The sequence below is a fragment of the Xyrauchen texanus genome, chromosome 26 (genome assembly GCF_025860055.1).
Source record: "Xyrauchen texanus isolate HMW12.3.18 chromosome 26, RBS_HiC_50CHRs, whole genome shotgun sequence".
NCBI classification, from domain to species: domain Eukaryota; kingdom Metazoa; phylum Chordata; class Actinopteri; order Cypriniformes; family Catostomidae; genus Xyrauchen; species Xyrauchen texanus.
The window spans coordinates 32,840,959-32,854,387 of NC_068301.1; the positions used below are offsets into that span (position 1 = coordinate 32,840,959).

At 36.2% G+C, this 13,429-nt stretch overlaps 2 protein-coding genes across 2 annotated transcripts; both read right to left on the reverse strand.

Annotated features, from left to right (window-relative positions):
* Positions 1-345: 345 nt before the first annotated feature.
* On the reverse strand, positions 346-5,950 carry LOC127620266 (Ig kappa chain V region K-25). The gene is made up of 4 exons (XM_052093436.1): positions 5,895-5,950; positions 4,879-5,196; positions 623-735; positions 346-513 (listed from the first exon to the last, which is right to left on the reverse strand). The coding sequence occupies exons 1-4, from the start codon at positions 5,941-5,943 to the stop codon at positions 487-489; spliced, it is 507 nt and encodes a 168-aa protein (XP_051949396.1). The 5' UTR covers positions 5,944-5,950; the 3' UTR covers positions 346-486.
* Positions 5,951-8,970: 3,020 nt separating this feature from the next.
* LOC127619674 (uncharacterized) lies at positions 8,971-11,314 on the reverse strand. The gene is made up of 3 exons (XM_052092627.1): positions 10,999-11,314; positions 9,390-9,683; positions 8,971-9,264 (listed from the first exon to the last, which is right to left on the reverse strand). Exons 1-3 carry the CDS (start codon positions 11,312-11,314, stop codon positions 9,125-9,127), a joined length of 750 nt encoding a protein of 249 aa, XP_051948587.1. The 3' UTR covers positions 8,971-9,124.
* Positions 11,315-13,429: the final 2,115 nt, after the last annotated feature.

The following is a 13,429-nucleotide window of genomic DNA, read 5'->3' on the forward strand; positions in this document are numbered from 1 at the left end:
TTTGATCATAGCTTTTTGTTGTCCCAAGAAAAGATATACTGTATGTAGCTTATCTACAGCATGTTTTCAGGTCAAATGGTCAAAGAATAAAAGTCTGCAGTTTAGTAGAATTTAGCTAATATAAGTGAGGTCACGAAAAAGAGAAGAGATGTTACAAGTCCCCAAATTCTTGTTGTTTTCACGACAGTATAACAAGTGTCCTGGATATCTGAGGGAAAAATTAAACAGAAGTGCTGTGAGAAAAGCACAATAAAAACTTTTCTTGTAAAAATCAAATAAATGTACAGTAGTGCTAAGCATAATCTCAACATTCTGATTTTGGAATAAGATCTGCTGAGATATCACTTTGAACCTAACTTTTGAAAGATAATGGATCATTTCATTTGATAGCATGATGAGTATAGACTTTGGAAAGTAATTTACCATAATAATGTAGAGTTTTGTTGAATGTGTATCCAGCAAAATTTACAACACAGGTGCACTCTTCTACTCTCCTCCACTCCTCATCTGATACTGCAAAATGTATGTGAGTTATCACAGAGGAGTTTTCTCTGTTTTCCTCCCAGAAAAACCCGGTTTCTCCACTCTCCTTTTTACTACCTATGAGCCAATACGCATATACCTGTGAAGGAGCAAATCCCCCAATCGTACACTGAAGAGTGATTGTGGAGTCATGTTTGTTGCTGCTGGCAAATGCCATGACTTCAATAGATGGTGCTGATGCTGTGCTGACAGCTGCAAAGAAGAACAGCAAATATATAAAAGTTTATACACTCATAACTCTTCTTATAAAGTTGACATAAAACAGCATAGGGATTATAGGGTACATCAGGGCTAGTTCAGTTTTTACGGCAGTGAATATTTTTACGTTAAGCTTATTTTTGAAAGTCAATTTACATTAACCCTTAAATTCATGGGTGATTTACCAATCATTATTACACACCCGGCACGTATATCTATCACAAATCAATTTCCAAAATGTCCAGATAGTGTCAAGTTTTCAAAGCATTTTCAAAACAATTTGCCATTGTATTTTTCACTTATCAAAGAGATGATGCCACAAATGATAGAAAAGGATTCATTGTTTTCACACTGAAATTTCATGAGATGCAACTGGCCCTCAAAGACATATAGAGCTACACATAACACATAATCTACATAGATGTATTTTCTCAGGCACTTATTGAGTCTAAATGGATATACAATTTACAGAATTACAGAAGTACACCTAAATGACAATAGACAAATCATACTGTTCATGTCTTGTTCTTTCTATAGTTTACTTTCACATTGCTTTTTCGACCATTAGCAGACAAATGTAGACAAGTCAATCAACAGCAGTGCTATCTTGAGTAACGAATAGCAGGTAAAATGTGTCCTGTACAGAACTGTATGTGTACATGCTGATAATTCACCTTTGTTGCACAGGAAATCAACATGAGACAGTAGCCATTTTTATAAATAGCACTCATTTGTTATGTGATAAACACAGCAATAGGTATCCCATCACACATTATACATGAGAGAAAAGTTGAGGAATACTGTGGAGGTGGGGGCATAACTCCAAAAAAATGGATGAGGTAAAGGGGGTGGAATGAGGTTCCGGGTCACATAAACATCCGAGACGCAGCACACAGTGCAGCTCGCACCTCAATTCTACAGTCTCATCATCTCCCCCTCACTTAAAACTCACTAAAAACCTATGCAAGGTTAAGTGTGTACAAAAAGTAAATATACATGTTTGGTATAACTTAAAGTGTCTCAGTGCGCCTGGTAAACTGGTCTCATTCTCCCAGCCATAATGAAAAGCTAAAAGAAGTTATAAAATATGAGAAATGTGGTGTGCAACTTAAAGGTGTGCCCTCCCCTACATCCTCCATACAAACTACCTCCTGTATGTAAATCTACTGGAATCAAGCACCCATTCAATTACAAATTATGATCCCACAGTTGTGAACCCCTCAATAGGGAACCAAAATCTAATTATAATGACAGACACCACCATTTGGTAAGCATATTGAATTATCTGTGTTTATAAGGAAAAGGGGCAAAAGGTTCAGGGAGTCTGTAGTTAGACTTCCCACACGATTGCTGTGTGTAGTTTTCGTTGCCAGGTAAATATTTCTATAAATTCCTCAATTACCGAATTGTTGTTATTATATTTGATTGATCGATGATTTTACTCTATGAATTGGATTTTTAATTATTGTTCTATTACCTGGTCAATAAATTGTAAACATTTGATTTTATTCTGACTGACTCTGAAATTGTTCTCCCAAGCAGATTAAACGGTTCGTATGTTACCGCAAGTCTGCGTCAGATTAGTGACGACTAATATTTGGTATCAATTCAAGTGTACTTGGTTTGCAAAGACAAAAAGGGAATTTCTGTTTAGAACAGCAAATGCTACGGAGCCCCTGAAGTGACCTGTGCAAAAAAAAAACATCACAGAGACTTTCGCGTGAGCATGAAAAACTTTCGCGTGCGCACGTTTAGATTTTTGGGATCTGGATCTCAGTTAAAAGAAACATGCTAACACAGGTTATAATGAGGTTAATATCTCATTCCTTAAATGCAAGTACAAGTCTATTGCTTGATTAGTGTCCTTTGGAAGATCAAAGTTGGCTCAGCCATGACAGTATTACAAATGTCATAGACCGTAATGTCTTTGTATTGAAGGCCAAGTTTAAAATATATCTCTACAAATTAATGCGCATCCATGCTCTCAGTATCTTTGAGTAAATGAATGATGGTAATGATGCAATCGGAAAAGAGCTATACACACACCGGAAACTGTAACACATGCTCAGGAGAAACGTTTCTCCTGCTTACACAAACGGTTTCACGTGCGCATGCGGTTTCTCGATTTTTCTCAATTTACAACTGTAATAGTGTCCGTGACCTCTACTGAAAAAAACGTTAAGTTAAATTCAAGTGTATGCAATTCCATGGGGGCTATACTGAAGTATCTTTGACTGCGTAAACATGAATGTGACCGATCTTAGGTATATAGCAATTACCTCTGTTTGATGATCAAAACTGTGCTTGTGATCGTCAGACCCGCATAAAAGAGAAAAACACGCGAGGACCTCAAAGCGACATAGTTTCCTAATCTGAACGGGTAAAGTATAATTAAAGAGTTAAAAAAATAATCAAACATTAATTTATCATTTAAACCTTTTTCATTTATGGAGTCAGATGAAATAACGAGGTAATACATAAGAGAAAATGTATTTCGTTTAATCTTATTGTGTTGCGTAAAAGGAAAGACAGTAATGCGCAGAGACCTTCACCCTCACCTTCAATAATAATAATAAAATGTTTCAGCCTTTCCACCGAATTTGACCAGGAAAAAATATACATTTTAACACGTTAAGCAAATGTTGACCTTTTGTGACAACATGCCCCATAAGAGGTACACTTTTAAGCAGTTCAAGTTAAACAGTAAAACACTATGAAACACGAACAACAGCAAAAAGTAAAAGGGGCATAAAATAAAACGTATTGCTCATTCAATGTGTGTGACAATTTGTCCCAATAAAAATCTGTCCTGGCCTGATATTTATGAAAAATACCCTTCTACTGAGAACAAAGTTCAACCTTTTAGCTAAATTTGACCTTCAGTATATGCAGGGTTGGGAAGGTTATTAATAAAATGTATTTCACTACAGATTACAGAATACATGCTGTAAAATGTAATTTGTAATGTATTCCATTAGATTACTCAAGGTCAGTAATGTATTCTAAATACTTTGGATTACTTCTTCAGCACTGGTAGATTTTTTTCACTTGTTTTGACTATAAAAACTTTATAAATAAATACATGTTAAAATTACATTCTCTGTAAAACCTAAATATCTTATGCAGTGTTGTTTCTAAAACAAGATCAATCTAATTTATCTTGTTTTAAGGATTGTTTTATTTTATTTCTTAGAGGAAAACAATATAAAAATATTATCAAGAATAGGATTTTTTCCCTAATATCAAAGCTATTACTAGAAAAAAATTAATTATGATCATACGTGAATTTTCTTGTTAAAAAAATATGATCGTGTCTGAAAACATGTGCATGTAAAATGGCTAGAAATAGCATTTTAGCTTAGCGTAAAGCTGACAATTTACACAAGTTTTATTTCTATTTCTTCTGCTCCAAACTTACTTCAAACGTACTTCTCTGTCTGCTCGTATGAATGTAACATCATAAGAAAGTGTTTCACCGCTGTTCAAATGCACTTTGGATCGCATCATTTATATGTAGAAATGTTTTCCATCTGAAAGGACTAAATATTAAATAAAACAAATGGCAATAAAATGCAAAGTAAACTCTTCAGTAATCAAAATACTTTTTGAATGTAACAGTATTCTGATTACCAATTATTTAAATTGTAACTGTAGTGGAATACAGTTACTTATATTTGTATTTTAAATACGTAATCCATTACATGTATTCTGTTACTCCCCAACCCTGAGTATGTAGTTGGACCTCACCATAATGTGTGCCAATGGGATTTTATTTTAATTCACATGTTTATCCAAAAGATATCACAAAAATTATTGGAATTTTAGTTTGTAGGAAAGAATTCACAAAAGTTGTCCCAATGTTTTGAGCTTGATGTGTCAAACAAACATACAACACCATTGCTAGAGAAAACAAGTGTTAATGTAATTTGACTTTGACTCAAAATATTATAGTAACTGAAAAATGGCTGGTGTTACAACTTACTTGCCCCAGTCTCCTGAATAGTGTCCCATATATTAAAAACATGAGGCGAAAAAAGGATCTCCTCATCAAGATCTATAGTACATTATAGTATTACTTACATCAAAGCAGAAACTGCATTTGAAAGTGTTTTGGGGGTGTAAGTTACAGTATAATACCTTGTACTGTGACAGTTGTGCCATTCCCGAGGTACATTTGCTCACTGTCTGTAGCGATGCAGTAATATGTCCCAGAGTCTTGTACCGTTGCATTATAGACAGAAGCCTGACATACTGTGCTCTTCGCCTGATCTGTGATCAGAAGAGGAATGGCTGAGTCCTGCAGAATGAAAATTATTCCACTCTCCGGGTGAACTCTCACCCAGGCCAATGCGTGACAAAATGATTGCACCTCAGTCAGCTGGCAGTGCATGGTCACCGTGCCACCCGATCTCACTTGCACTGACGGTGGAAACTGATAAACTGTACCAGCCATCGCTGTAAAGGAATTTAGACCACAAAATGAAAATGATTAGAAAAATAAAGCAATATCATATATGTTACATTACTGGCCAGGGTCATGCACCATTGAGAATTAAATTAAGATTGTCTTTTAAATTCCAATGGCAAAATTTACAATAAGGTTCCATTTGTTAAAATGAGTTAACATGAACTAACAATGAAGAATACATTCACAGCATTTATTAATCTTGGTATTGTTAATTTCAACATATACTAATAAATTTTTTAAATCAAAAGTTGTGTACGTTAATATTAGTTAAAGCACTGTGAATTAATATGAACAATTGTATTTTATTCACTATAACAAACTTAACAAAGATTAATAAATGGTGCAAAAATATATATTATTCATTGTTAGTTCATGATACCTAGTGCATTAACTAACTAACTAACTAACTAACTAACTAACTAACTAACTAACTAACTAACTAACTAACTCAGTTGTAAAGTGTCACCATTTATCATCTAAATATTATTTTTTATTGCTTTTAATTGATTAAAAACAGTTAATCATGTCCAGTTTTTGAAATTAAGTCCAATCAGTGTCAATTTGCCTAAAGATTCAAGCTGCTATTTACATTTTATACAGAATGAAATAAATCAGTACAGTTGTCATGATTCCATGTTGTTGTTCCATCTACAATACGTCATGTCAATGAGAAACTTTAGCTTACCTTCTGGAGATTTTACACAGAGCAGGACAAGCCAAAAGAGTACATACATACTGCCTGCAGACTTCACAGGCCAAAACACCTCAGAGAAATGTGCTGTGAGTTATGAATCACCCGCCATTTCCTGTCTGTCCTGATTTGTCCTTAAGCTCTGTGCCAGCTTAAAAATTGTGTGTGAAGATGAAATGCCACATAATAGCCAGACTTATACCTGTTCTGACCCACCTCAGCCCCTGGTATACAACTTGATTCACGATAGAGTGTATATTTCATTATTAACCATTTAATATATTGAAGAATAATTTCATATTTTAGTAAATGTTATATTTTAGCTAATGCCAATCATATCTTTAAGAATGTCTTAAGTGTCCAAAACATTTTTGGAGTAACTGTGCAGTATGGCCATTTTCAAAGGGGCACCATGAAATAGACCTTAAAGAAAATTTTTACATAAGAACTGAAAGCTAAGAGCTAAAACATACATCACAATATGATAAAGTATTGTCATGTATTTAACATCATAAGATATTTAAATATTTATAAACACATGAATCAAGAAATCATGCACAAAGCAGGTGCAAATGCCTCTGTCCTAATTAATTTTCACAAAATCAGCAGTTCTGCTCTTCCACCGAAGGTGGTTGAAATTATTTATCTCAGAGGTTTTCTGGTGTTACTTTTGAAACCGAAGATTTTCCACTGACAAAGCAGTGTATGGACATCAACCAATATGAGTTAAGGTCCACAACACCATTTTGGTTTATGCAACCACACAGAAAAGAGGACTCTGAAACAATATCTCAAAAACCTCACATCCTGTCTGTGACTCTGCCACAAATAACAGACTGTCCCATAAGACACATTATCACATTATATAACTGGACAAGGTCTTTGTACCTTACAATTATCAACTGCAGTTCATGACAAATTCACGGCCTACACTTTTATGTATTTAATAGCAAAATAATACAATAATTACATAATTGATTTTCAAAATAGTTTTAATTTAAGAAAATTATAATATATATATATTTCAAATAATATATAAATATATATTATTTGACAATAGTATTTGACATTAATACAGTTTAATCCTTAAACATATACCTTGGGTTTTTATTCCACCCCCTGTAACTCATCTGTACCTTTAAGGTTATTAAATACACTAGGTCTTTTTTAATTTTTAATCCTTTTGATCTTTCATTCAAAATATTCACAAAAATCTAACCTTTAATTGAAGTAAAACAATTGAAAGTGGGGAAAAATCTCATAATTTAATTCATATTTATTTTCCAAAACACATTTGCCACAATTATTGACACCCGTAGAGTTTTTTTTTTGTTGAGTAAAATATATATTCCCATTCATATTTTACATATGTAGTGCACCTGGGTGACTAGGAACATGAAATTATTCAGCCATGACTTCTTTTTTCACATGGATATAAATATGAGGTAACACACTAGCCAAATTCCATTTGTCATCCATCAGAGTTGGTAAGACCAAAGAATATAGTTATGATGTGTGGCAAAAGGTTGTTGAGCTTCACAAAATGGGAAGTGGCTTTAAGAAAATAGCTAAAGCATTGAACATGACCATTTCATCATCAGAGTCTTTTGTCTTTTGTTTTAGTTTCTATATTAAAACTATTATTTATATTGTTAAGCCGGTTCTCGCCTGCTCCTTTCCCCTTTATTCCCTTTACACTCATATTTTCCAAGGGTGCCAATATTTTTGGCCACAACTGTATTTCTTTGTTTATTACGTGAAAATAAAATACTATTTCCGCACAAGAAAATTTTATATCACGTTGATTTTCTGTGCAACAATGGTGAATTCATTGTATCCCAAATGTGTGTACAAATTTTATAAATGCTATATCTTACTCAAGGTGGTGCTGTTGTTTCAGTGATTAACTTGATTTACATTCGACATTAGCTATCTAATGAAGAATCAAAGTGGAACTAAAAATATAGCAATTACAACACATGAACAGTATGATTTGGATATTGTCATTTAAGTATATAAATGTAAGCGCATAGTAGTTCTAGCGGGAAGACTAGCAGCTGTACATCATCGCACTATTAGCAGGGGTAATTCCCAGCCAATCACATGTAAGCCATTGCTTTATAAGTCTGCTCACAATCTATCACATTGCTGTTTCAGTGTGCTAACGCGGCAACCTCCACCACCCCACCACCACCAGTTGAGTCGCGTCCTGCACGGGGGTAGGCTCCTCGCCCCTGCCTCCTATCTCCTAATAAAATGCTCTGTTTTATATTCATCAAATAAATGTCATCTTCAATTTCACTCAAGTCTGCAAGTCTTCCTGATAGAACTAAAATTATGTAAGTTGTGCATCGATTTAGACTCAATAAGTGCCTGAGAAAAAGTGTGTGTATCTTATGTGTAGCTCAATATGTGTTTTACATAGAAAACATAGATACATCTCCAGTTGCATCTCATGACATTTCAGTGTGAAAGCAATGTTCTAGATTTGTCCTGATTTGTTACTGTAAAGAGATCAATGGAAAAGAGGAGTCGAGAACGATATTATATTGACGATATAAATAATAGTTTTAATGATAAACTTAACAAACACACACACATGACAGACATGTCCGTTAATGATCGCTCTCTCCCGCACGATCACCTGCAGTTGACCTTTATCCCTCACAGAGGCTTGATTAGCCTAATGCGGGACCGGGTGTGTAGGATCACGACCCGGCCCCGCCCTCCGCCCTGCCACAGTTACTTTACCTATTTTATATATAAGATAAATCTATATATAATAAAATATATTTTATTCTATCATTTTGTAATTTTCTTTAAAATATTTAGAAAATTTTACACTACTGTATGTGGGCATTTTGTAGATCCATTTTTTAAACATTTCCATGCCGGGTCTCTAAAGACCGAATATGTAAGAGTGTTTGGTGAAATTCCCACCATGCATTTAAGGGTTAAAGAAAGAAGCGTATCAAACAATGCATTTGAATATATTTTATTTGACAATAAGAAAGCAGGTAATTGGTGACCTTTTGATTCAGTTTCTTGCAAATGCAAAAGATTAATGTGGAATAATCACAGTTTGCAAACAAATAGAATTATTTTATATGAATTAACATTTCAAATGCTCTCATCTTTCCTCCTATGTACAGCAATGCAACATGAATTTCCAAAATAAGACAAGTTATTGATCAAAACTTAATATATATGACAGATCTTTGAAACTAGTTTTTGCATGCACAATACATCAGATGAATTTTTCGGCTCTGTTTGTAGGCAGCCACTATTATCACAAGTAAGAGACCAGAAATGAAGCAGAGAGATATATATATGTATTTTATCATATGACACAAGTTTGATGTATCTGTAGAGAGAGAAAATATGACATTGAAAATTTAGGGATATTTAACAGGGGCTACAAAAGATGAACTTTAGAAAATCATCAACAAACAGGAGTAAAACATATGATATTTTAATGTTGTACTTCACCATGTCGCTGAAGTGTTTTGTTGTATTGCTGTCCTGCAACCTCCACCATGCAATCACACCGTACCTCCTTTTCCCACTCCTCAGCAGTTAGCAGGATTTGGCTCCTGGTGAACGGCATGGCACCGTCATGCCTGTGTGTCCATGTGGACTGTCCATTCTCTGTCCTCCCTTCTATAACCCAGAACATGTGCACTTGAGAAGACTCGACCCTGGTCACAACACACTGAAGTGGAACTAAATGACTGCTCTGGATCAGCGGTGAAAGAATCTCGATATCAGAAAACACAGTGTGTTCTGAAAATAGATTAGGGACAAAATTTGGATTATAGAAAGAAGTACTAAAGATCATAGAAATTCAAACAGTTTGAAGATATACTGCAAGTAAAACGTCTGAATGTGTTGCTGTGATAAGTATTGGGGGTCATTTTCTTTTCACAATGTAAAGTCTTAAAGGTCCTAAATGTAGGCTTAATTTTCTTTGTGAAAATGTGATTTTTATTAATATTTTTCGTATTGATATGGGGTTAAAGATGACCTTGTTTCCTAATAACAATTGATCCTAGTGCTTTAAGTGCTACTGAAGAGACTCGCCGTCTGTATGTGAAGTGCTGAAATGTGACCAAATAGTGCTGCTCCTCATTGTGCATAGCTTTGTAAATATTTTTAATTTACCTTGCTGGAAATATTTCAAGATATTTTCTTAAATATTCAACCAAATTAAATGCACATGTAATGGGTAAGGGATGGGCAAGGAGGAGGTGGGAACCGGCAGAACAGTCAACGTAAACTTTAATGACAAACTCAACTTAAAACAACATAAAACACAGGCCGCATGTCTCTCTCTCTCTCTCTCTCTCTCTCTCTCTCTCTCTCTCTCTCTCGAACTGTCGCATCTGGCTACACAATGTGCTACACAACATGTGATGCAGGCGAGCGTGCCCTTTGGTGTCAGAGAAGAGGAGACAAGGATGATGAGCCAATGTATGTGATTATTCTCATGCATGGCAAGTCATTGCCTCTCTCTCTCTCTCTCTCTGATTTTAATATATACAGTTGTCTGCAACAATCATGCCACAAGATTGTTGTTATCAACTCCTCCACACAATATACTGTATTTGTTTACTAATTCATTAATCTATTCATTCATTTATATAGACTATCTATGTTATGCATATATTTTTTATAGTTATTAATATTATTAGCCTTGTCGTTTAAAATAAAATATATAAACATGCATCCTGATGCAAACATGCATAGCTAAAGGTATTTAAATTGTATTACGTATAATTTCGGGATTGCTCTGCAGGTGACTGAAGAAGTCTGTCACCTTACGATACTCTTAGGGCTTTTCGATTAGGCTAAACCAGAGCACTCATAGATCTTTTTTTTTTTTTAGGAAAGTTGTTGCATGGTGTTTTGTACTTCAATTTTGTCAGCGGACAGGCCCACAGTCTAAGACTTTGAACCCCTCGGCCCCTGAGTATCCTAAGTTGACTTAGCTACAAATGACAGATTTCTTCCAACTGAACTTGTGTCTTCAGTTTATGCACATTTCTAGAAACAAAATAATGTATTATTCAAAATATAGACTTAACTTTTTTATTCTCACCTTTCACAATGACTCTTGATCCATTGCCAAAATGAGCAAAGCGGCCGTGCACAGTTGCACAGTAATACAAACCAGAGTCCTTCACTGTTGAATTGGTGATAACTGAAGTGCAAATATTGGTCCATTTGTTGGACGAGTGATGCGGATAAATTTGAACTCTGTCTGTGGGACTGATAGTTGCATTCTCAGGAATGACTCTCAGCCAAACCACTGTGGAACACGGCAAGTACAACTCCACAATGTTACACTTTAAAATGACATCTTCTCCAGCCATCACCTCAGCCACTGTTGGCCACTGAGTCACTATGAATGGCATTGTCCCTACATGAGAAAGATTAATTTTTATGTTATTGTGCAAATACTTGTGATTTCTTTCATATTGTGGCTCCTTATCAACTGTTTATTGCAGTGAATAATCATCAGGGTAATTATAGAGCTTGTAAATGCTAAAATGGAAAAACGATTTGTAAATATAAAATTCTAGTCCATGTTCTAGCAGAACAATCTTAATGGTAATGGTAAATATGGACGCAAATTAGTACCTTTAAATAAACGTGATCCTTCTTAGCATAGGATTATACAGTAGTGCTGGTTTCATTTATTTATTAGGTACTAAAAGGTTTAATTTAAAAAAATAAAACAATTACAAAATAAATTTTTTACCTTTTCCCATACCATGAGATATCAAGATCATCAGCAGGCAGAAGCTCATCTTTACAGTCTGAACATTACCTTGCTGAATTGACAATGCCTTCATTTGTCTCCCTCAGCAGAAACCTATTCTTCCTTTTAGCAGTCTGTTAGGGTCTTTTTGAAGTAGCAAGTCAGTAACCACAGAAAACACATGGGCTCAGGTATCTCAGCTGTCAGCATTTAAAATGCAGTTAGCCTTATCAGTGACAAAAACAATGGGACTGAATGTAGGAACTTGATTTTTTTTTTAAATTTTCTATGGTTTAGTGAAAAATATACACATTCACAATTAATAAAGATTATTTTTACCAGTACTAAAACAACAGCACGGAAATGGTGACCCCTTGAGGCCAATCAGCAGTTTTATATGCTGAGTAATTTCTGTGAAAAACTGATATTCTTTGCGAGAACAGTAAACCAAACTAGCTGACTCAACAGTACTCAAATTTAGCTGTTACTTTTAAATTGTCTGGTTAAGCTAAATTAAATTTTGTGCTGCTCTGTTGGCAGTCAAAATCACAATGACAAAATCCGAGGGCTTGACTTTTATTGTATTCCGTCAACATTGTAAATACTAATAGTTATCTCATATTGTAAAAACAGTTTACTCAACTAAAGCTTACCGTAGTTTAAGTTAACGCACTCTCTCTTAATCCTAAAGTTGTGATTAATAAAAACATTTAAGCTGCCGCCCCCAATTTTTCACAGTCAAATTTAAAAGCTCACCATTAACGTCTAGGTTACGGATGTAACCTCCGTTCCCTGATGGAGGGAACAAGACGTTGTGTCAGAGAAGCGACACTAGGGGTCTCTCTTGAGCGCCGAATATGCCTCTGATCCATTGAAAAAAGGCCAATGAGAAGTTGGCAGTCAGTATTTGCATACCCTGCCCCCGGACATACAGGTATAAAGGCGAGGCAATTACTAGAGTTCATTCAGGATTTTTCTGAGGAGCCGGAAGTGGTTCTGGCCACTACAGCGGTTCGGCTCAGCGACGTGGCCGGGAAGACACAACGTCTCGTTCCCTCCATCAGGGAATGGAGGTTACATCCGTAACCTAGACGTTTCCCGTCTGTCGCTCTCTCCACGTTGTGTCGGAGAAGCGACACTAGGGGTCCAATTTAAATCCGCCATGCGCTGAGCCATGTACGTGTTCTGCTGACACAGGAGCGGGCAGGTATTTGTTACGTGCCATACGACCAGCTGTGTCAGACTCCACGTACCCTTCCCCAATGCCCCAGAAAAGTCGTCGGAATCCTTATGGTTACCCTAGGCAGGGGAACAAGGCGACGCTTGCCAACCTGGGAACGGGCCAAGCCTGGCTGGGCCTCTTTTCTCTCTATGTTTCTCGCATAGAGCAATAGACAGCCGGGGCCCTTACACGCACTGAGGGAAGGGGGTCTTACCCAATTCCCATTCTTCCAGGGGGGAAAAGACCCTGCGGAGACCACCCCTGCCCAACTGGGGAGGTACGGTGGTGAATACATCACATGTGTTTTTAGGCGACACGTGGAAGTGGCGCGGTGGCAGATCCAGCCTCAGCGAGGGTGGAGTTGCTACACACGGTGACCGGGGGACAGCCGAAACTTACCCAAGGAAAACGCGGGTCTGCTCGTAAGGGGACCGTATCGCGGAAAATACACACGGGGAGTCCGCGTAGGAAACCCTACTCTGTGGAGCACCTATTCCAGTACAGGGTAGATCTGAGTACCCGCAGTGGATTGGGTCGGCAAGTTCC